The 26,339-nt window shown below is 37.9% G+C and overlaps 1 protein-coding gene across 1 annotated transcript in view; it reads right to left on the bottom strand.

The window, feature by feature from the left end:
* Positions 1-26,339, bottom strand: part of actr5 (actin related protein 5) — an 88,174-nt gene that overhangs the window by 14,976 nt on the left and 46,859 nt on the right. Inside the window, exons 6-8 of the mRNA XM_051663796.1 lie at positions 15,485-15,586; positions 15,259-15,398; positions 8,424-8,556 (exon numbers count right to left, since the gene is read on the bottom strand). Of these exons, the coding sequence (XP_051519756.1) occupies positions 8,424-8,556; positions 15,259-15,398; positions 15,485-15,586 (375 nt within the window). The remainder of the gene's footprint in view (positions 1-8,423; positions 8,557-15,258; positions 15,399-15,484; positions 15,587-26,339) is intronic.

Raw genomic sequence — 26,339 nt, 5'->3', positions numbered from 1 at the left:
ACTTAGGTTGAAGTCATTAAAACAACTTTTTTAACCACTCCACAGATATAATATTAGCAAACTATAGTTTTGGCAAGTCCTTTAGGACATCTACTTTGTGCATGACATGAGTAATTTTTCCAACAATTGTTTACAGACAGATTGTTTCACTTTTAATTGACTATATCACAATTCCAGTAGGTCAGAAGTTTACATACAATAAGTTAACTGTGCCTTTAAGCAGCTTGGAAAATTCCAGAAAATTATGTCAAACATTTTGAAAATAAGCTGATTAGCTTCTGATAGGAGGTGTACTGAATTGGAGGTGTACCTGTGGATGTATTTTAAGGCCTACCTTCAAACTCAGTGCCTCTTTGCTTGACATCATGGGAAAATCAAAAGAAATCAGCCAAAACCTCAGAAAAAAAAATTGTGGACCTCCACAAGTCTGGTTCATCCTTGGGAGTAATTTCCAAATGCCTGAGGGTACCACGTTCATCTGTACAAACAACAGTATGCAAATATAAACACCATGGGACCACGTAGCCATCATACTGCTCAGGAAGGAGACGCATTCTGTCTTCTAGAGATGAACATAGTTTGGTGCGAAAAGTACAAATCAATCCCAGAACAACAGCAAAGGACATGTGAAGTTGCTGGAGGAAACAGGCAGACAAGTATCTATATCCATAGTAATATTAGTCCTATATTGACAACCTGAAAGGCTGCTCAGCAAGGAAGAAGCCACTGCTCCAAAACCGCCATAAAAAAAAGCCAGATTACAGTTTGCAAGTGCACATGGGGACAAAGATCTTACTTTTTGGAGAAATGTCCTCTGGTCTGATGAAACAAAAATTTAACTGTTTGGCCATAATGACCATTGTTATGTTTGGAGGAAAAAGGGTGAGGCTTGCAAGCCGAAGAACACCATCCCAACCATGAAGCAGTCAGAAGGACTGGTGCACTTCACAACATAGATGGGATCATGAGAAAGGAAAATTATGTGGATATATTGAACATCAGCCAGGAAGTTAAAGCTCGGTTGCAAATGGGTTTTCCAAATGGACATTGACCACAAGCATACCTCCAAAGTTGTGGCAAAATTGCTTAAGGACAACAAAGTCAAGGTATTGGAAAGGCCATCACAAAGCCCTGACCTCAATCCGATAGAAAATTTGTGGGCAGAAATTCCAGCAACTTATTGTGAGAAGCTTGTGGAAGGCTACCCAAAGACATTTCTAAATTCAAATTTTAACAAGTTAAACAATTTAACTGTAAATGTAAAACAAAGTGTATGTAAACTTCTGACATTTCACATTCTTAAAATAAAGTAGTGATCCTATCTGACATAAGACAGGGAATGTTTTCTAAGATTAAATGACAGGAATTGTGAAAAACTGAGTTTGAATGTATTTGGCTAAGGTGTATGTAAACTTCCGACTTCAACTGAATATTTATACATTTTATGCAATAAAAATAGTTTATTGTTATGTTTTAAAAACATATGTTTTCACATCTTATGGACTTTTGTGTTCCTTGCCACAGTCGCATTGGGCTTGCTCACTGGGGTTATAAATAAAAATTATATTTTTAAGACATAATCTACAATCATATTTTTCATCAAACTGCACAATGATGAATTTAAGGCTACGTCCACATTAATCTGGATACATTTGAAAATGGCATTTTCATTTCTGAAACGCTCTGTCCACAAATTTTTAAAGCATTTTCCAAAAGTTGCTCGTCTACACTAAAACGTATGAAAACACTTAAATCCCCTTACTGCACATACGAAAAATCGCCGTTCCAAGTACGGGCTGAAACGAAACTGTCCTTGTGTTTCGTTGCCAGACAGCAATTCTTAGTAAGCTTTGCTTCACCCATGAAAGAATACATTGTGAAGGTTGCACAAAGTAACATTTATCTTTAACCATGCGCTTAAAGTGATTTATAGGCAGAATAATGCTGCTACATTGTCGGGTCTTGATTGTTTTAGGTTGAATGGATCACATGACTATCACATGACAACAAATATGTCGTCAGTGTCAGACATCTTCATTTTCCCCGTCCACACTACAACGTGAAGACGGCATTTTCAAATTTATCCACTAGGGGTGTAATGGTATGAAATGTTCACAGTGCGATAACTTTCACAAAACATACTGCGGTATTACAGTATCACGGTATTAAGGTGCCTTGTTAAAAATTTTAGCAGTTTAATTTTTATGATATACCGTATTTTCCGGAAATAAAGTCGCATCCCCCCCCCCCGACTTAAGTCGCATCTCTGAATAAGTCGTACTGACAGAGATTGTATGGGGCAGGCAGTAGGACCCGGGAGCAGCTGCCTGAGTCCCGACTCTCTTCATCCGCTCAAAAGTCACAAGCCATCCGGTATGAAGATTAAATTACTTCAGGAAATACAGATCTCTATGCTTTGTAATTCTATGATCTTTGTAACTATTTGCAACTCTATGCTGTAGTATACAACTCTATGCTACTTTATTTCCAGAAAATACGGTATATCATAAAAATTAAACAGCTTTTAATCTGTGAGTTAAACAACATGCCTGTTGTATTCTATTCATTCATTAATGTTAGAGACTGTCCATCTGTGGATACTTCTGATGTTTGCAACCCTCTATGCTGTACATTAATTATCCGGTTCAATGACTGAATGTTTTTACTACGAGTGTAATGAAATGTAGAATTTGCTTGAAAAATATGATTCGTAAATGTAGCAGATTCTGTCTTAATTTAACTGATATTTACAATGGAAACTTTCATTTCTTTACTTGGATTTTAGAAGAAAAAAAATCAAAGTAATACCGTGAATGCAATAAAAGTGCTATACAAATAAAAATGACTTGACAAAACATAGCTCAGCGCTATGCTTGTTAGTCGCCGCTATCTTGTAAATAATGTCAAATAACACTTCTCATTGAGGTCGGGGTTGATAGATCTACCCCCACTTCAGAGTTGTCTGAAATGCATCATGAGAGAGCATGTTTTGTTTCCTTTGTGTTTGTGTGAGCTGGGAAAACAGATATTTCAAAATAAGAGACCCCGCTGTATTTCAGTCTTGTCAATAGTTAAAAGTCCCGCAATATGCACCAAAATGTATTATTGGTTGCATTTTATGGTTATTATTGGGATTTTGGTTGCACAATAAACAGCATCTGGGATTATATTAATTTTGTTTTGTCTATGTCTGTGCCCAGAGTAAGGAATGACCAAGACATTTCTTTACATTCAATGAATTTATTTTAAAAACTATCAGTCGATTAATCTGTTATCTTCCTTTTCCACCAGCATAGTTATTGGTATCTGCAAGATCCAATATTGGTTGACCTCTAATAAAAACAAGTGAATTTGAAAATTAAAATAAAATTCGGCTTCCGGTAGCGCGTGAACACTGATGGCTGCGTGTGAAAACCACTCTCCCGACAAAAACGTCCTAAATTTTGACATAGAACATTGTTAATTTTAGCCAAATGTTGGGAGATCCTATATTTGAACCACAAGGTGTTACTATACGCTGTTTCGTCAGTGAGGGCCCTCACTCCAAGGTACAGGGTTGAGGATTTTCCCTCAGAGCCAAATTACCATCCAGGCTTGAATAGGATCCATAGATTGGGGATCTCATCTGTGGAAGTAACTTTCTGTGATAAAAAAAAATTTCTTGTTCATTTTGCTATTCAATTTCCTTTTATATTGTTCAATGTTCTGTTGTTATTTTATAATACAGGGAAAATACAAGTACAGTTTTGTTAAAGTATACGTAAGTGTTAAAATGTATTGCATAGTACATGGTTGGCAAAGAGTACGTTTAAATTAGTCACATCTAACATAAATTGAATCCACAATCCCATTAAGAGAACTAAAATTGTCAAAATTAAAAAAAGATAAGGTTCAGGTAGCGTTTCTACAGGAGACCCATCTAGATCAGATGGAACAATCTAAATTGACCTGAAAGGGTTTTAAATATGTATTTATCATCATCACATATTTCCAGTAGGAGAAGGGGAGTGGCTATTTTAATGTCAAATAAGCTTAGGTATGACCACCAGACTGAAATTAAAGATAAAGAAGGGCATTTCATTTTAATCAAAGGACAAATTGAAGGGGCTCCATTTACATTTCTCAATGTATACTGACCATTAAAATAAAGAATAAATACAAATAAAATAAATAACTAAATAAACATCAGTACTGTTTAGTATCAGTCAAATGCTGACCATTAAAATAAAGAATAAATTCAAATAAAACAAATAGCTCAATAAACATCAGTACTGTATTTTTAGTACAAGTCAATTGCTGACCATTAAAATAAAGAATAAATAAAAATAAAATAAATAGCTAAATAAACATCAGTGGCCGGTTGCACCAGCTATACGTACATTACAACTTAGCTTAGTTGTGGCGTAAATGGGCACTAAGTCACAATTTACACTCTACTAAATATTTGAGCGTTGCACCATTAAATTTATGTAGGACGTAACCCTACGTATAAACTAAATATATATACAGCAGCCTCCGACCAGGAGTAACTGATGGAATAAAAAAGCAGACTCATTTAATGACATCAATGAGCTCATGTTTTGGTTGACAGGCTTCAGTCCTTTCGAGATATATGATGGTGTTGGCATTTACACTCGTTTAAATTTATGAGAGAGAAAAAAGAAAAAGAAAAAAAAAAAAGTACTTTTAAGCGGCTCTTCAGTATGAAACCGATCTAACGGTGCCGTTTTTAGGGTGCGTCGCCCAGTGTCAAGTTTCAACACATTCAAAATACATATATAGGATATTAAAATGAATGTCTATTTTTCCAGCCTGTTGTATTAGTATTTATCACCCCTCATTTATTTTAGATACAGTTCCTATATATTATTATTTACACAGGGCAAATATACTATTTATTAAATCTACTTTTATTACGTATCCTATTTTAATGTCTTGAAAACCAGACTTTTAAATATTACATTTTATAAATGCAACGACTGGAATTGTTCGGTTGAAGGGGGTACCAAACTGTGAATCTTGAACAAAATAGTTTGGTGAATACATGTTTACACGCTGACAAGGTATGAAAGTAGCTAAGTGGTTAGCTAGTTAGCTGTAAGCTCATTGCCACGGAGAGTAAAAGATGGACTTTATTTACTTTCCAGCATTGTGTCTCACCAACTAGGTAACAGTGAAGCGTGAAATCAACACTCACCACTCACAATCAACCATTGCACCATTGTCTGCTGAGCTGCAAAAAGATGCTCTTATGTTTACCTTTCAATCTGCTACATTACTTACTGCACTGACAAACTATAGCTGGCTAACAGCAAACAGATGTGATAAACATGAGCGACATGGTTGTCAGGGACAGGGTTAACATTATATTAGTTATATAAAATGATGGGGTCATTGTTTATTAACTTTCCAGTATGTATTTCACAAACTAGTTAGCAATTTAAAAAGAAGAGACCGCTCAAATCCGCACTGTTTAACTCTGTCCTGTCTGCAGAGCCACGTTAGTTCAGAGTCAGCTCTGTAAACAATGGAGCCGGAGCGCACTCTGCTGGACAAACTACGCTATAACACCAATTCTAAAGCATTGTTTTTGGCATTATATGTTCTGAAAAAAAGTTTATTAAAACCAGATTAAAATCAAACAAATCACAGATGGGTTTATGGTGGAATGGTATAAGAAATTCAAGGAACAGCTTGTTCCTATCCTTCTTCCTGCCTGTAACACTGCACTTCATGAAAAGAAGATTCCTATTTCTTGGAATGAAGCGATTATCTCCCCTATTCCAAAAGGAAGGAAAAGACAAGCTAGAATGTGGTTCTTATAGGCCTATTTCGGTCCTGAAAGTTGATTATAAGTTATATACAGTAATACTTACTAGGACAATAGAAAAAATACTTCCAGAATTAGTTCATAATGATCAGACAGGGTTCATTTGGCAAAGAGAAACACAGGACAATGTCAGACGCACACTACATATAATAAAACACATTCAAGGGAGTAACATACCAGCAATGATAGTGAGTCTGGATGCCGAAAAAGCCTCTGATTCCGTCAGGTGGTCATAACTATATAGAGTCTTAGAACAATTTGGTTTCCATAAAAACACTCTTAAAGCCATACAGTTATTATATTCACGTCCACAAGCAAGAATGAAAGTGAATGGTAGCCTGTCAAAAAACTTTTAACTTGGAAAGAGGCACAAGACAGGGGTGCCCTCTTTCTCCCCTTCTTTTTGCACTTTATATTGAACCCCTGAGTCAATGGATACGCCAAAGTCATGATATTAGGGGCATAGAGATGGGTGAGGAAGAACATAAAGTAGCATTATTCGCAGATGATATTTTGATATATCTTAGAGACCCTGCAATATAATTTATAAACCTTATGTCAACATTAGAGACATTTGGTAGTTCATCAGGATATAGACTAAATGTGCAAAAAACAGGTTATTGGCTACAATTTTATCCCCCCAGAAGAAATAATAAAATATTTGGGAATATACCTGCCAAAAGATACTAGTACGCTGTTTGATGTAAATTATAGACCCCTAAATAGCAAACTACGAGCAGATATTCGGAGGTGGAGTGTTATCCCTCTTTTAAATTAATGGAGAGAGTGGACATTATTAAAATAAATATGCTCCCTAGGCTCTTATACTTATTTAAAGATCTCAGAAGAACAATTTAGAGACTGGGACAAATGGATTATAAGATTTATCTGGCAAGGCAAAAAACCCAGAGTTCGGTATAGAAAACTTCAGATACCTAAAAAAAGGGGGGTTTGGCCCTCCCATCTCTTAAAGATTATTATATAGCTGCCCAATTAAAACCCATAGTTTGCTGGTATAATCCAGGGTATAAAGCTAGATGGAAACAGATTGAATGTTCTCTTTTTTCTGAAGTACCGACTCAAGCAGTAATTGCAGATGAAAATTTATTAAGAATTTATATAAGTAAAGGATATCCATGGATTACAACAACTTTAGAAACGTGGGCAACAGTAATGTAAATGTGTAAAATAAAAGACGTTCTAAAAATATTGAGGTGGTGTGCATATGATATGGATTTTACTCCAAATACGTTGGATGAAGCCTTTAAGAATTGGATTAAGAAAGGAGTTACATCATATTATTCTATTACGAACAATAATATTTCTCTTACCTTTCCAGGAATTTAAGAATCAATTTGGGTTGTGTAATCATGACTTGTTCAGATATTTTCAAATAAGACATTAACTCAACTGTAAATAAGGAGATAAATTGGGCACAAAATGATCTAGTGAAGCTATTCTTGTCTGTTTATAAGGCTTCTACAATTAGTAAAGTAATTTCTAAGTTTTATCACTGTCGTCAAAATAATAGATCAGAATCTACCTCCTATGTTAAAATGGGAGAAGGAAGGAAATATGATTATAACAGAAGAGGTTTGGTTTAATAAGTGTAAACTTCAATGGGAAACCACAGGCTCCCACCAGTGGAGATTATTTGCCTGGAAAAACTTAATTACATTTTTTGTTACTTCAGTGCAACAGAGTTACAGTGAAAGAGGATCTCAGTGTTGGAAACAATGTAACTCCGAAGAAGCAAATCATCATCATATATTCTGGGCATGTCCATATTAAAGATTAACATTCCATTCCAATTTAATGTTATATTTTGGAAACTTGGATTTCCATGAGACTAATTCTACATACCTATGGAAAATACTCCTGGTAGCAGCCAAAAAGGCTATTACTTGTAAATGGCTTCAACCTATTTCACCCACTATAGATGACTGGAAGGAAATTGTAACTGAGATATATAGGATGGAAATCCTTACCTTTTCTTTAAAAGTAAAAAAACTAAAGGTTTTTTTTTTTTTTTTTTTTGTGGAGAAGATGGAGGGAATTTGTGGACCCAGAGAATAAGTAATTATATAATAGATGTCATCACATATTGTCACTGTAAACATTGTAACTGTGCAAATGTGCTATTACACTTTACCGTACCCTGTTGTACATTTTTTTTTCATTCCTCTGTTTGGGTTCAATAGGTATTACACAGTTTTTGTGAAATGCATAGGAATTCATCTTGACTTGAATGTATCCAAATTTTGTACCGCATTTTTGACTCCTATATAGAAAAAATAAAATTAAAATTAAAATATCTAAAACAGACATATCAGAGATATATGTGTGCCATCTGGGATATCTTAGAGTAAGATATATTGTATATTGTATATGCCTGTATTTCCTTGTAAGGACAAGTTTGTTTTTTATGGAATGTATTGTTTCATGAAGATTTAAAGTCTTATTTCCCCACAGACTCATCGGCCCATGTGCATTCTATAGGAGTTTATCAATATGTTTGTGTGTGTGTGTGTGTGTGTGTGTGTGTGTGTGTGTTGCAGACTGTTGTCAGTGGTGGTGACAGTGTTAATCAGACCTGAAAGTTAGACTGAAAGGGTCTTATGGCAAGCAGATCTCTCTCTACTCTCTCTCTGAGCCCACAGTACTGCAGGTTTCCTCCAGTCAGAAACACGTTCTTCACCAGCGCCTCCTGCTGCTCAGGAGAATACCTACAAACAAACAAACAAACTTGTTTTCTATCATTGTGGAGACTTTCTATTGCGGTCATATTGAGCTGAATGTTCTACCCCCTACCCCTTAACCTCACACAAACCTTTCTGCATTTTTAGATTTTAATTAACACATTATTTAGTATGTTTATTAAGCCTTTTCCTCATAGGTCCTTTAGCTGAGCCCCATAATGTAGCTAATTTCAAAACCTGACAAACACAAACACATACACACACATCTTGGTATTTGTGGTTTACCAGGACTCTCCACAGCCATAATGTATTTTATACTGTACAAACTATAGATTCTATCCCCAAACCCAATGAGCACTGAGAAGTCACTTTAGCCAATAAAACATTAGCTGACTCAGTCTAGCCGGTGCATCATCCAAGCCATATCAGCTCACATCCTCGCTTGTAGGTAAGGCTTACGCTGCAGCGGGCCATGCCAATCCCTGATCTGGCACTCCGAGCCACCAAGATTACTGCCCAAGCCATTGGCAGGCCTATGGAAAGCCTGGTGTCCACTGAGCATTATCTCTGGCTTAATTTTTACAGAGATACAAAAAAGGACAAAACATTCCAGCTCGACACCCAGGTGTCACAGCAGGACCTCTTTGGTGATGCCATGAGTGTTTTCACAGAGTGGTTCTAGATGGCTAAGAAGCAGTCGCTGGCCTACAAGCACATCTTGCAAGGCAAGTTGGCTCTGTAGCGCAGCTGGCTCACTTACACTCTGCCTCGGGACAACGTCCAGCGAAGCAGAGTACCCTGTCACTTCAGCTCAAAAAGTGGGCTGATTAAGTGGTTAGGCCCCAGCGGCCAAAGTCAAACTGTAAAATTTTGCTCTCCGGCCACCGCCCCAGCAGAAAACCTCCTACTAGGTAAGGAAATGGTTCCTGATGATCCAAGGATCATGAAAAGAGGACCAGAGCCAATGGAGCAGAATAATCCAGCTCTGAAGGAGCCCCAGAACACTTCTTGTCCCTGCAAATTCCCTCGCTCTCCCTGCTGTTGCATGCCGGATAAAGTGTTCAAGCCTTAAGGTTGCTTTGACCTACTCCGTCGAGCTGAAATAAAACGCTGTCGAACTGAAAAAATTTATTTCACCCAATTTGGAATGCCCAATTCCCAATGCGCTTTTAAGTCCTCGTGGTCACGTAGTGATTTGCCTCAGTCCGGGTGGCGGAGGACGAATCCCAGCTGCCTCCGCGTCTGAGACCATCAACCCACGCATCTTATCACGTGGTTTGTTGAGCGCGGTGCCACGGAGACATAGCGCGTGTGGAGGCTTCACGCCATCCACACTCAAATCACCACGCACCCCACCGAGAACGAACCACATTATAGCGACCACGAGGAGGTTACCATATGTGACTCTACCTTCCCTAGCAACCGGGCCAATTTGGTTGCTTAGGAGACCTGGCTGGAGTCACTCAGCACACCCTGGGATTCGAACTAGCGAACTCCAGGGCTGGTAGCCATAAAATTTATTTTATTTACAAATGTGTAAACTAATTGCTATGCAAGTTATGTCCTTATATATTTAAATAACTTCTCACCATTACAACAAATCCAGCTTGTGATGTTTCATGTCTCTACACGGGACTGCTACTTCCAATGGATCTGCCCTTCTCAAGGAATACAATATCAGGTGTCATTACTCCACTAAACATGTACAGCAGTTTGCTACGTAGGTACGAGGGAGAGATGAGGCGTTTAACTCTGAAAATGACTGTCCATGTATCAATAACTTTGCCAATAACTGTATATAGCAGTGTTTACTAGAGCTCTATTCACTAGCGGTGCTCTGTTACTGTTCAACTGACAGCGGGACATTTTATTTTATTTTTTTGTGAGATGCGATTGTGAGCTTGCAGTCTGAATCAAATGATAAATTTAAAGAAAAGGGTACAGCAAGATAAAACAACGACAATAATTTCTATTGACCTGTTTCAGTGATGTCACTTTTTCCCCCGCAGCGGCCATATTGGTGACCATCAGCGGGAGGAAGCAACGGCGGTGAATGGAAAAACACCTGTGAAGCGATATCAAGAAAAACATTTAAAAAAATTGCTTTTGATCCATGCCAAGTCCAAGGAAAAGTGTATTCAGGTCTGAAGTCAGCACAAATATTACCAAATTTGACTAATCACGGACATTTAAATGTATTTTATTCATGATCCATCTCCATACTCTGATGTGTGACCGGCAAGTACACACCCAGTGGTACATCACCATAAACATCTCTCATTCTGAAGTTACAAATGTTTTTGAATTTTTTTCTGGTGTGATTTGATCAAAATATGATAAAATATCTGTTATGATTCCGTCTGTATGAATGTAAGAGCTGCTTACATACACAGAGCAAACACCAAAAGCAACCTAGGCATATTAGTGAAAATAACAATGTTTACATTGTAGTCTGGTGGTGTGAATAAAGTATGTGCTTGATAATCTTATGTGTTGTTTATTGACTAACACTAGTATATATACATTAAATATATTGGACTGCATATTGACATTTGAGTTTATTTTTTATTTCAGTGTGTTGCAATTACGACATACTGTATGACTGCATACTGTACTGTGGATGTTATGAATTTAACATCATCCTGTGGATTTCCAGTTTAACTGTAACAGACTTGATTATGTTATAAATATAAACACGTAATCCGATAACTGATATGTCTGAATAAATTAGCAAAAACCAACAAGTGTTTATTAGTTCTCTCCCCCTTCATCACTGCTTGACTTTGGCAAATGAAGCGGTGTCACTTGAAAGATATACACTGGCAGCCAAAAGTTTGGAATAATGTACAGATTTTGCTGCTTCGGAAAGAAATTGGTACTTGGTAACTGATCACAAAGTATAGTCAGGACATTACTGAAAAAACAGCACCATCACTATTTGAAAAAAGTCATTTTAGATCAAATCTAGACAGGCCCCATTTCCAGCATCCATCACTCCAACACCTTATCCTTGAGTAATCATGCTAAATTGCTAATTTGGTACTAGAAAATCACTTGCCATTATCTCATACACAGTTGAAAGTTATTTGGTTCGTTAAATGAAGCTTAACATTGTCTCTGTGTTTGTTTTTGAGTTGCCACAGTATGCAATAGACTGGCATGTCTTAAGGTCAATATTAGGTAAAACAAAAAAAGCAAAAAAAGAAACCGCTTTCTCTAGAAGCCCGTCGAATCATTGTTTTGAGGAATGAAGTCTATACAAAGAGATGTGGAAGGCCCAGATACAACTAAACAAGAGGATAAGTATATCAGAGTCTCTAGTTTGAGAAATAGATGCCTCACATGTCCTCAGCTGACAGCTTCATTGAATTCTACCTGCTCAACACCAGTTTCATGTACAACAGTAAAGAGAAGACTCAGGGGTGCAGACCTTACGGGAAGAATTGCAAAGAAAAAGCCACTCTTGAAACAGAAAAACAAAAAGAAAAGGTTAGAGTGGGCAAAGAAACACAGACATTGGACAACAGATAATTGGAAGAGAGTGTTATGGATCTTAACCCCATTGAGCTTTTGTGGGATCAGCTAGACTGTAAGGTGCGTGAGAAGTGCCCGACAAGACAGCCACATCTATGGCAAGAGAAGCGTGGGGTGAAATGTCACCTGAGTATCTGGACAAACTGACAGCTAGAATGCCAAGGATCTGCAAAGCTGTCATTGCTGCACGTTGAGGATTTTTTTGATGAGAACTCATTGAAGTAGTTTAAGAAGTTCTGATTTTTTTTTTCTCCAAATTGTAATAGTAATTTTTCAGGTTATTAATGTTCTGACTATACATTGTGATCAGCTGAATGCCACTTTGGTGAATAAAAGTACCAATTTCTTTCCATAAGGGCAAAATCTGTACATTATTCCAAACTTTTGGCCACCAGTGTAACTTTATTGAAAGAAAAAATAAAATTTAGGCTCTGGTAAGTAAACAGCATTATTACTTTTTCAAGATTTTTAAATATAGCACAACACAATGAAGGTAATATGGAATTTTGGTCACAAACATTGCTGCGTGATCATAAAGTGGCATCACATGAAACAGGTCAATTGAGTTGTCTTTACCTGCAGTACAGTTAATGATAAACAGCTTACATCACTGTCCGGTTCATGAACGTATTAATTTTATGAGTCTGTTCTTTTAATGAATCGGTCAGAAAGACTAAATCTCCCAAGTTATGATTAAACCATTCTACAAAATGCTTCACTGAATCTGTCAGAGTGGTTCAAACTGATTATCTGACTCACTTACTGAACAGCAAGTTTTCATTACTTTCATTTATATCTAACTTGAAATAAATCAAACTTGAAATTAACCTGTTCAACTTGCCCCCTTTAAGAACACCACCTGGCTTTTCACCTTATGTGCCAGAAAAACTAGCACGCAGCCATCTTGAAAATGTTGTCTTTGAACTTCCGGTCTTGCGGTTTTTATATAGATATCTATGGTGTCGATGTCAAAGTGTAATTAGCTGGCGAAGTGGATTTCCAGGTAATAGAGTTGCCAAAAGTTATCATGAGTATTTTAAAGTATTCAGGGGATGTCATAAAACTGGAAGCAGAGCGGGAAGATTTTAAAACAAGACTTCATTCATAAATCCACAAGATCCTACCTTCACGCTCTGGACATACTGATATGCCTCTGTGCTCATGAAACTCCAAGAAACAACACAAAGTCATTAAAAATATCTCTAACCATCTTCTGATGTCATTCACCCATCACATTATTGTTCAGGTGAGCAGATTTGAGTGTTAAACTGGGATGGGGGAAGGGTTGCCCTACGTGAAAGTGTACGTTTAATTTTATACTCTGTTTACAAAATTTTTAATCACATTTAAGTCTTTTAAAAATGTGGGGTAACAAATACATTTTTTAAAGTACAAATATAATGTCATGAACTTGCTTCTGAAATAATACAAGCTGCCACTGTTTGAAATGTAATGTCAACTACACATTTTAACACAAATTATTAACAAGTTGAAACCAAAAAATTAAGCAGAATTACACGTATAACAATTAAACGCTTGTATCATGAAAAAGTGCAGTGTATCATAGCTGTGCCAATGTGATTTGCCATGTCCAATTTACCTGTTAGTGTCAGAAAAATGAACATTTAGAGTGACAGAAAAACACCTCACTAGCACTTTCATGTAGTAAATGGGTGGTGTAGACTCACACCATGAACTCTTGGTGAAAAATACTTTGTGCTCCCACACGTAATCCATTTTTATCGACTCTTCAGCAGCTTCAATGCAAACCGGAGGTTTAGAGACAACACACAGAAGCATGAAGCGCTGAAAAGGGGTGGGGCTGAATAAGGCCCCCCTGGTAATTTGAGTTTGAAACCCCTGTTCTAAAATGAATAAAAATTAAACCTTATCGTAGGATCACTTAGTTGATTAATTTCTAATTGTAATATATATTAAAAACATTTTGGCTTAACATGTACGTGTGGTTTCCGTTGGTTAACATTTTTATAATAAATTTAGAAAAGTCAACCTTACTGATGAATCATAATTCTCACACCGGTTTTCTGCACATTTAGTGAATAAGGCCCATTGCCTGCATGAGTTATTCAATGTTAGTTGGCTTATTATTAGTAGCCTGTAGTCCACAAGTAGTCTACATTTTTAAATGGTTAATTTAAATGTAGCACAACTACTTTCTTAAGTAACTCAGTTTAAGTCTAGACTAAAGATACATCTATTCATCCAGGCACACACCTAATATACCCATCAACTCACAATTACGCTGCTTTAGTTAGCTCTGCCGGAACCAGAAACATTTATCATGCTCTATAACCGCAAACAATTTTAATGGCATCTACGCTAATATTATTAAAGTTGATTCATATCCCGAGGTTCCCAGAGCCAGCAAGATCCAGCTCCGTTCCTGCTTATTGTCAGACTTCACTGCTACGTGTTGCTGAAAGATGACGACAAACTACAGCCGGTGCCAGCCAGACATCACTTCAGTCTATTACGATGGACTTCAGGGGATGAACTAATGCCGACTCCAACCATAAGACATGGGATACTTCATATGCCACTGCCTGACCCTTGGATTTAGGACAGACCTCACCAAAATTACCTGCTGGTTGAACTGCGATGCACCTTACTGATCTCTGCCTGCATCACCTTGGTCTAATGATGGACTACACTCTTAAAATGGAATACACAGACTTTCAATTATTTGCCAACAAAAGCCTTCATCGGCCAACTAACAAAGGACAATGCATCTATGTGAACTTCTGCAGTTAATCCAGGATGAACTTCAAAGACATTAGTCATTAATCTTACAGTTCTTACAAAATCTTTGTTTAAACACTGGCCCTTAACACTTATTTTTATACACAATTTACATTCCTATTTAATCAAACTACACAATGATGACTCTAAGACTTTACAGATATTACAGTTTAATTTTGTGTTAATGCATGATTGTCTGTAAAGCTGCTTTTAAACTATGTGTGTTGTGAAAAGCACTATACAAATAAAAATGACTTGACTCACTACTTCAACTTATGAGAAGCTTGTAGCCTGGAAATCAAAAGTAGTTTCAAAGTAACTTCCCCGACACTGGCGACCGCTCTATGAACACTTTTTTGCAGCATAATCATTTTATTTCTATCACCAAATACAACCCAGTTGAGTAATTCTACTCTTATTTGTTTTCTTACTTACTGTTCCAGCACAAACTGTAGCGCCTCCATCAGGCCCATTTGCTCTTCACCAATCACAGAAGGCTGGAATAAGATCTCTGGCACGCGTACACGCTCGGTGCCGATGAACAGTTGGTGATACTCGGACAGGTTAAACAACGGCTGTGAAAATAAGAACAGCATGTGCAGTCAGTAGACCATCATACCACACCAACCTCTCAATGACATCATGGCTGATTTCACAGTACCTGGGTGACATTGGTAGTTTTTCCGTGCTCATTATTCACTTCATTTAAATCTGGCTTTTTTTTCTCATTTCCTTCATCCACGGGCGGCTCCACCTCTGCAACCTGATTCAACAGTGACTTTAAAAACATGTTCCACATTTCATCTTAACTTTTATAAACATCAAACAGAGAATGCCGTTTATTTACCTGTTTTTAAATGATTCCAAAGGTTACTATGTCTACTTCTATCATGTCAATTTTACTAAAAACATTTCAGTTGACTATAATGTGTAAAATGTCAAAAACATGTCTCAAACTGTAACTGACAAAACTATTTTAATATATATATATATATATATATATATATATATATATATATATATATATATATATATATATATATATATATATATTATAAGCTACTATTTAACTTATTTAAACATGTTCCAAACATAATATAGATGTTTCATATGTAAGATTCAACAACATGAGGAAAGTGTCCTGAAAAGCTAAGCTCCTGAAATCAAATCCCTTAATTGTCACTCAACAATATACACAAGTGCAACAGTGGGTAAAAGTCTTGGGTGCAGTTCCAAGCAACATAGCAGTATGACAATTATAATAAACATCTGATTTACACATTACACAGTTTACACATATTGTTACGCAACACAATATACAATATACACCTAATAATATACAATATACAGTATACACAAAATAAGAGACTGTATACAATAAAAATAATATACAATATACAGTATACACAAAATAAGACTGTATACAATAAAAATAATATACAATACACAGTATACACAAAGTAAGAGACTGTATACAATAAAAATAATATACAATATACAGTATACACAAAATAAGACTGTATACAATAAAAATAATATACAATACACAGTATACACAAAGTAAGAGACTGTATACAATAAAAATAATATACAATATACAGTATACACAAAATAAGACTGTAAACAATAAAAATAATATACAATACACAGTATACACAAAATAAGGCTGTATACAATAAAAATAATATACAATATACAGTATACACAAAATAAGACTGTATACAATAAAAATACACTGTACTGAAGTGAAACTGACACATATGCCTCACTACATAATACAGTAGTAGCACTTTTGAGAGACTCCAGTAAGGGTAGCATGATTTCGGTGGTCATCCAGTTCTCATCGGACAACTCCAAAAGTCCTGGCCTCTGAAAGTTTGGCGACAGATCTGTCAGATAACACAGCAGCAATCACCCATCGCTGTTCGTGTAGGTGTGCAAACATGTCGCTGACTGAATTCCAGCACGTTTTGCAGGACTGTACAAGTTTGTGTTGGGGCAAAGCTAGCTGTTCTTGCTTTTTCTTGAGTGCAGCAGTTGCCACAGTGCTATGGTGAAAATGGCTCACCAGCCTTGTGCATGCACCAATTTACCATGTCATGGCGTTAGCTTTAAATCCATCCGTTACTGCTAATTGCAGTGTGTGGGCGAAGCAGGCAACTGACTACCATTCGAGTAGGTTTTTGCTGGCCAGCACTATATTGCTTGCGTTGTCATGGTCACAGGCACCTTGCTGTCCAGACCCCAACTACTAATTGCTCTTCGGAGGTACACTGCCAATTTGTCAGCGGTGTGTCGCTTATCGAGTGCGCGAGTCTGTAGTACCCTACTTATGAGTTCGCCTTCGATGACAAAGTGGCACGTTAGTGAGTGTCATGTAAGACTCTGTTGTTCAACAATCCGTTGTTATTGCTACATAACTCTATCTTCTCCATGGCCTCTTTCATATTCACGAGCATATTCTGATGCGCCAGCTCCAACCTTGATGTGATCATTTTCCGTCCTGGTATTGTGTATTCAGGCTCGATGAAGTCCATAAATTTTCGGAAGCCTTTTCCCTCAACAGAACTGAGTGGTAGCATGTCTTTTGCTGTCATCTCTGAGATAGGCTCAGTTATTTTTTTCAGAGCGGACGGGATCACAGCGGCGGCGAGTTGAAGTGAATGACGCGATGGGCATTTGCTTGCTTCGGCTAGTCTCTCCTATGCTAACACCAACATGTCTGTGCTCAATATGGTTACGCATGGCTCCAGTGGAATTATTATATGCCAGTTTGACATGACATAGCTTATATAAAACGTTTCCGTTTTCTTCTAAGTCAAAATACTCCCACACCTTGCTCATCTTTCGAGTGGTCATTTCTGAGCCCGCCGTGATCTTACATGAAGAAAACGCATGCGAGATCTGAGGTAAAATAAAAAGATTGTTTCCGCTCCAGATACACTTTTAAAAATAATGTATTTTTTTTTTCAAATTTTTTATTTTAATGTGTTATTTTAAAAAATGTTTTAAACGTAACATTAAAATGACAGTAATTTGAACGATTCTTGTGTATTTTTTTCATGTAATTGACTACTGTTTTCAGTGTCGACTATTAGCAGCTGTACCGTGTAGTCGTCTAGTCTCGCACATCCCTAGTGAGGATGTGGTGGTTCATTCCAAACTTCCACAGCCGTCTCAGGAAGAAGAGGCACTGGTGAGCCTTCTTCACAATGGCCTCTGTGTGGATGGACCATGTGAGTTCCTCAGTGATGTGAACACCGAGGAACTTCAAGCTGCTGACTCTCTCCACCGGTGCTCCATTGATGGTGATGGGGCTGTGTCCTCTGTCTTTTCTCCTGAAGTCCACCACAAGCTCCTTGGTCTTACTGACATTGAGGGAGAGGTTGTGCTCCTGACACCAGCGTGTCAGAGTGTGCACCTCCTCTCTATAGGCGGTTTCATCATTGTCAGTGATCAGACCTACCACCGTCGTATCATCAGCGAACTTAATAATTGTAGGCATAGGCATTGGAGCTATGTGTTGCCACACAGTCATGTGTGTACAGGAAATACAGGAGTGGGCTGAGAACACAGCCCTGTGGGGCTCCAGTGTTGAGGGTCAGTGATGAGGATATGTTGCTGCCCATTCTAACTACCTGGCAGTGACAGGAGGTCCAGGATCCAGCTGCACAGCGAGCTGTTTAAGCCCAGAGCCCGGAGTTTCACATCAAGCTTGGAGGGCACTATGGGGTTGAATGCTGAGCTGAAGTCTACAAACAGCATTCTCACATATGTGTTCCTTTTTTCCAGATGGGAGAGAGCAGTGTGTAGCATAGTTGCAATGGCATCATCAGTGGAGCGGTTGTTGCAGTAAGCAAACTGCAATGAGTCCAGTGAGGCAGGCAGCACAGGGCAGATGTAATCTCTGATTAGCCTCTCAAAGCATTTGCTGATGATGGGGGTCAGAGCAACAGGACGCCAGTCAATTAAGCAAGTGATTTTGGTTTGCTTTGGTACAGGCACAATGGTGGACATTTTAAAGCATGTGGGGACCACAGACAAGGAGAGGGGAAAGGTTGAAAATGTCCATAAAAATACCAGCCAGTTGGTCCGCGCACGTTCTGATGACAGTGCCGTCTGGACCTGCGGCTTCATGGATATTCACCCATCGGAAGGATCGGGTTACGTCCGCTACAGAGACGGAGAGTGAACTAACCTTTGTAGCTTCGGCCGTGGAAGCTCTCTCCACGAGGGTGGTGTTATTTCCCTCGAAACGAGCATAAAAAGTATTAAGCTCATCCGGGTGTTCAATTCCCATTGAAGTCCGTGATGATATGAATTCCCTGGCTGCTTGACTGCTCTGTTAGTTTTGCGGAGGGCATAACTGGCTTGTTTATGCTCCTCCGCATTCCCGGAATTAAAAGCGGAGGTCCGCGCATTAAGTGCTGCACAAACATCGCTATTAATCCACGGTCGGCACCACGTCTTCTATTCACTTCCTGATGAAACTTTACGGTATCAGCGTAGACCTCGATGTCGTCATCAGAGGCGGACTGGAACATCTCCCAGTCCACGTGATCAAAACAGTCCTGTAGCATAGAATCTGACTGGTCTGACCAGCACTGGATCGTTCTGAGGGCGGGTACTTCCTGTTTCAGTTTCTGCCTGTAAGCAGGCAGAAGGAGAAAGGAAGAGTGGTCCGATTTGCCAAATGGTGGGCAGGGGAGAGATTTGTAGCCATCCCAGAAGGGAGAGTAGCAATGGTCCAAAACCCAGTCCCCTCGTGTGTTGCAACTGATGGGTTGGAAGTATTTCGGTGCTTTTGACTTGAAGTTGGCTTTGTTAAAGTCCCCGGTCACAATAAATGCGGCCTCAGGGTGCGAGGTTTCCTGTTCACTTATACTCTCATACAGTTCCTTGAGTGCCCGGTCTGTGTCGGCTTGTGGGGGGGATGTACACAGCTGTGATAATGACTTCTGTGAATTCCCTCGGTAGCCAGAATGGTCGACACAGAAGCGTGAGAAATTCCAGATCAGGAGAGCAGAAAGACTTGATAGAATGTACATTCCTCTGATCACACCAGGATTTGTTGATCATAAAACATACACCACCTCCTCTGCTTTTACCTGAGAGGTCTTTCACTCGGTCTGCTCAGTGCGCTGGAATTGTAGCATATAATGAATATACATTCTGAAGTATTAGCTACTTTTTTCAAGCGACTCCATTTGAACAGTTTAGGATGTTGTGTTAGGTGTAGCATGTCCAGCATATTCACAATGCAAGTTGCACATTTTGACTTTCAAGTAACTTATTTCAAGTTCACCTATTCATTGGCTTCATTGTCTGTGCAGATGTAAAGCCGGAGCCAGACAAGTAGACTCAAAACACCTCGATTTTGGCCAAGGGTTTCACACATGCAGACTGTTTTGCTAAGATCTTGCTGTCTTCAGTTTAAATTTCATCATGTTTAAATTAGTAACATGCAGGGTTTTGAGCAAATATAAGACAAGTATAACACGCCTCTCATAATCCCGTCACCTTTGGTGTACAAAGGCCTTCAAGCTGTAATATGACATTTATGTTGTGGACATAGCTGATTATTGTCACATATATAGACCTTGAGTTGAGCACATCAACCCTTTGGGAGTAACCTGAACAGCACACAGCTCTTCATGAATCGGGAAAACTTTGATCGCCTCATTCAGATACTATTATACATTAAAGTGGTAGATTGGTACTATTATACATTAAAGTGGTAGATTGGAACTAAGATGGCGCCGCGGATGGCTGCCTCGGTGTGGAGCTCTCCAGTTCTTTTGTTGTTTTTGTTTGTTTGTCCTGTGTTTAGTAATCTTTTTCCAATCAGTTTTACCAGAGACAAACTGCTGAACATTCAGCAGCACATACCAGACAATCTTTTCCCGGTTTTTGACTATTCAGTCGCTTTGCTGGACATTTTAGTCGGAGGCGCAGCTGTGCTGCTCAAGAGACGCAGGCGTGGGAGATGAGCTGGTGCACTGGTCAAGCTCTGTCAGCGTGGCTTTCGAACAGCCCTGCCAAGTAATTATCTAGCGAATCTCCGCACTCTTCCTAACAAAACGGATGAACTACATCTCCTCACCCATACAAACAAGGACTTTTCAACCTCTGCTGCCTTGTGCTTCACAGAAACCTGGCTGAGTGAAGCCATTCCGGACAGCGAGTTACATCTGCCTGGCTTTCAGCTGTTCAGAGCGGATCACATCGCAGATTTAACAGGGAAAACGAGAGGCGGCGGAACATGCTTTTACATCAATGAAAGTTGGTGTACAGATGTAACAAAGTTAAAGATGTGCTGTCCTAATATGGAAGTGCTCTTTATTAACTGTAAGCCTTTCTACTCGCCGCGGGAGTTTTCCTCATTTATTCTGGTGAGTGTTTATATTCCGCCAGCTGGCTGATCAAATCACAGACATGGAACAACAATTCCTGGACTCAGTTATTATTATTCTTGGGGATTTTAACAAAGAAAACCTCACACGTGAACTGCACAAATACAAACAGCACATTACATGCCCAACCAGAGACAGAAATATACTGGATCATTGCTACACAACAATAAAGGATGCATATCGCTCTGTCCCTAGAGCAGCTTTGGGACACTCTGATCACTGTCTGGTTCATCTTCCAACCTATAGACAGAAACTAAAATATGCTAAACCTGTAGTAAGGACTGTAAAGAGATGGACCAATGAAGCAGAGCTGGAACTACAAGCCTGTTGGCTGCAGACACCAATCTGGACGAGCTCGCAGATACTGTGACATTATATATCAGTTTCAGTGAGGATATGTGCATTCCTACTAGGATTTGCTTAACATACAACAATGACAAACCGAGGTTTACAGCAGAGCTCAGGCAGCTTTGTCAGGCCAAAGAGAATGCTTACAGAGGTCGGGATAGGGTCTTATATAATCAGGCCAGGAACACACTGAATAAGGAAATGAGAGTGGCTAAAATAAACTATTCTGATAAGCTGAAAAAAGAAGTTTTCAGCTAACGATCCCTACATCAGTGTGGAGTGGCCTAAAACAACTTACTAACTACAAGACTCCTACCCCCAACACTGTAGCGGACCAACAATTGGCTAACGAACTGAATGTGTTCTACTGTAGATTTGAAAGGCCCAATCTCACACCCTACACCCGCTCTGACCTTCACTTCACACAAACATCAAATCCACCTGCACCAACCCCCTTCGCCAGTTGAGGAAGTTCAACCTGCCACAGGCGATGCGGATACAGTTCTACTCAGCAGTCATTGAGTCTGTCCTCTGCACTTCAATAACTGTCTGGTTTGGTTCAGCTACGAAATCAGATATCATAAGACTACAAAGGACAGTTTGGACTGCTGAGAGGATTGCTGGTTGCCCCCTGCCCTCCCTTCAAGGACTATACACTTCCAGAGAGAGGAAAAAGGCTGGAAAAATCACTCTGGACCCCACTCACCCAGCCCACTACCTTTTTGAACTGTTGCCTTCTGGCCGACGCTTCAGATCTCTGAGCACCAGAACCGTCAGGCACAGGAACAGTTTTTTTCCCTCAGGCTACCCATCTCATGAACAGTTAAAACTGCCCCACTGAGCAATAATTATGTGCAATACACAGTTTAGTCTTTTTATATTTATCCAACACATCCAACCTCTTCTGCCATACATTCCCTTGCATCTGTATATAACAGATTTGTATTAGATTTGCACTACATATGTGTATGTATGTATGTATGTATGTATGTATGTATGTATGTATATGTGTGTGTGTGTGTGTGTGTGTGTGTGTGTGTGTGTGTGTGTGTATGTATGTATATTTACACTACCGGTCAAAAGTTTTGAAACACTTGACTGAAATGTTTCTCATGATCTTAAAAATCTTTTGATCTCAAGGCGTATGCTTAAATGTTTGAAATTAGATTTGTAGACAAAAATATAATTGTGCTACCATATTAATTTATTTAATTACAAAACTAAAATGTAATTAAAAAAAAAAAACGTTTTTGAAATTGATTACTTGGACCAAATAATAAAGAAAAGCAGCCAATAAGCGCCCAACATTGATGGGAACTCCTTCAATACTGTTTAAAAAGCATCCCAGGGTGATACCTCAAGAAGTTGAGAAAATGTCAAGAGTACATTTCTGCAAATTCTAGACAAAGGGTGACTACTTTGAAGATGCTAAAATATAACACAGTTTTGATTTATTTTGGATTTTGTTAGTCACAACATAATTCCCATAGATCCATTTATGTTATTCCATAGTTTTGATGACTTTACTATTATGCTAAAATGATGAAAAAAATTATAATAAAGAATAAGTGTTTCAAAACTTTTGACCGGTAGTGTATGTATGTATGCGTGTGTATATATATATATATATATATATATATATATATATATATATATATATATATATATATATATAGTCTTATTGTGTATTCTGTATATACTTTATTTTCTATTCAATTTTTATTTATTTATTATTATTTTATTCAATGTTTTATTTTTATTTTATTATTATCTATGTCTTGTTGCTGTTTTTGTATTGTTGTTCTTTGGAACCAAGACAAATTCCTTGTATGTGTAAGCATACTTGACAATAAAGCTGATTCTGATTACATTCCCTTGCACTGTATATAACAAATTTATATTTGCACTGCCTGTAAATATATATATATATATATATATATATATATATATATATATATATATATATATATATATATATATATATATATATATATAGTCTTATTGTGTATTCTATATATACTTTATTTTCTATTCAGTTTTCTTTTTTATTCTATTCTATTTTTATTTATTTTATTTTGTTTTTATTATCATCTCTGTCTTGTTGCTGTATTGTATTGTTGTGCACTGGAAGCTCCTGTCAGCAAGACAAATTCTTTGTATGTGTAAGCATACCTGGCAATAAAGCTGATTCTGATAACACACATGGTTTAAGTGTTGTGTTAAGCTAAAGAAACAATTAAATGGAAGATGTTTACTGCTAAGTGCATCCAAGTTGGTTAAAGTCATTTATAAAAACTGGCGATCGTCCAAAGAGATCTATGGGCAGATGTTTGATTACGCTACTATTTGGAGCCAGATGTGACGACATACGGACTGTGATAATCGATGTGTTCGAGTGAGGTAATTAACCCATTAGTAAAGTTCACTGTACAGGTGTTTAACAGGGAAATCCCTAACATACTATGACAGGATTATTTACATAAATTATTTCTAGATTTTTCTTTCTTTAAAAATATATATATATATAAAAAAAATGATAGTGCATTGTTAATATCATGCAGTTTTATTTTTTTCCCACAGAAATCAACAGAACTGTGTCCGTGGACACAATTTATTTGTAACACCTTAACTCTGTCACAAAGATCCTAACTTGGTGAGTAAAACTTAGCAGACCAGTAACTTTATGTAATATAGCCACAATATACAGTGTATCACTGTTCATTTATATCTTAATCTTTTCTTTGAAGTCTGTAGGAATTGTTCCAAAAAAATTGTCATCCAGGGATTGTAGGAGCTCATAAAGTGAACACAGTTAAGTTTAGGCATGGTCCTATCTTCTTGGGAGTCTGTAAGAATTGTCAACAGGTAATCAACAGACTGTAAAAGCTATAGAAATATAGAAATAGCTTGGAACTGAAATTGCACCAGGAATTTGGAATTTCTGATTAAAATGTGTTGCTAAAATGTAATCCTGACTGGGTGTGAATCAGTAGGAGCCAATTAGTTGAGCAGAGCAATTCAGTACAATGGTATATTTATTCTTAGGTTTGAGGGAGTTTGTTTGTTTGTTTATTTAGTTTTAACACCATGTCAGCAACTAGGCTATTCACATGGCAAACAAAGGTTCGTCAATACATATTTGCAATATTAGATAAGACACTTTACAAGATAAAAATTGTAAAATCTGTTCAGATGGCACTTTTTAAAAAAATGTTTATTAAGGAAGTCTCTGAATAGAAGTGTTGCCTGATAGTTCCAAAAGTTTTACAGTTCAATAGAATGTGCTTGATGGTCATAGGGGTTTGGCAAGGTATACAGGTGCATCTCAATAAATTAAAATGTCGTGGAAAAGTTCATTTATTTCAGTAATTCAACTCAAATTGTGAAACTCGTGTATTAAATAAATTCAATGCACACAGACTGAAGTAGTTTAGTCTTTGGTTCTTTTAATTGTGATGATTTTGGCTCACATTTAACAAAAACCCACCAATTCACTATCTCAACAAATTAGAATACATCATAAGACCAATAAAAAAAAAAAAACAATTTGAGTTGAATTACTGAAATAAATGAACTTTTCCACGACATTCTAATTTATTGAGATGCACCTGTACATATGGGAGGATCTTCACCAGTCAGTAAAAACGCATGTGTTAGTCTTGAATGGCCCAGTCGGCATCTGGTAAACACTATTTGGTCGTGCCTAGATTTAAAATTTTGAGAGTAGTTGCTTTGGACCCTGGGGTTTATTTTGTATAGTTCATTGCTGTCACACTCATTCCATTCTGATTGCCACTTATTGGTGATATATTGATTGAGTTTATTAATGGCCTGAGGTCAGAGGGTGGTATCAGACATTCTGAGATCTCCAAGTTTAATGCCTCTTTTGCAGCTGTATCTGCTTTTTCATTTCCTGCCAGACCAATATGTCCCGGCACCCAACAGAAGATAACATTGAAATCCTTCTTCTGTAATCGATGTATTTTAGTCAAAATGTTTATGATTATGGGGTGATCGGTCTCCATGGATTCAAGTGCTTGAAGGCAAGACTTTGAGTCTGTAGTGATTAAAAAGTTTCGTCCTCGGCCCTGCTCAATGTTTTCCAGTGCCAGTAGCAGCGCTCGGGCCTCAGGCTTTGAGGGAGTTAAAGAATTGTATTTTTAATTGCTAGAGAATTAAAGATAGGTACAATTCTTCATTGTAAGAGAGTTAAGAGATTGTTCTCATACTACATTTACTACATTTATGCATTTGGCAGACGCTTTTATCCAAAGCGACTTACAGTGCCCTTATTACAGGGACATTCCCCCTGGAGCAACCTGGAGTTAAGTGCCTTACTCAAGGACACAATGTTGGTGGCTGTGGGGATTGAACCAACAACCTTTTGTTTACCAGTTCAGTGCTTTAGTCCACTACGCCAACACCACCAGATTGTGCAGTATACCAATATTTACGAATTGAGCTCTGGGTCTGTGAACCATGAGAAGTTCGGAAATAATTTTCTAACATAGACCACGTTTACATGCACTTAAGAAAACGGTTTATTCCAGGGTTTTTGCAAAACGCGGCGTTCTGAAACCATGTAAACGAGAATGCCTATTTCCTTAAACCGTGTAAGGGATTAAGAGAGATCGATTTAACACACCCAGGTTTCTCCCAGAGAACGCAGCTTAATTTGGACATGTAAACACATAACCAGTGTTCTAACAGGTTTTTGAGGAGTGAGCGTGTGCGTGGAACAGACCAAATAACAAA

Source organism: Myxocyprinus asiaticus, chromosome 30, assembly GCF_019703515.2.
Source record: "Myxocyprinus asiaticus isolate MX2 ecotype Aquarium Trade chromosome 30, UBuf_Myxa_2, whole genome shotgun sequence".
Lineage (NCBI taxonomy): Eukaryota > Metazoa > Chordata > Actinopteri > Cypriniformes > Catostomidae > Myxocyprinus > Myxocyprinus asiaticus.
This window is presented reverse-complemented; position numbering and strand designations above follow the sequence as displayed.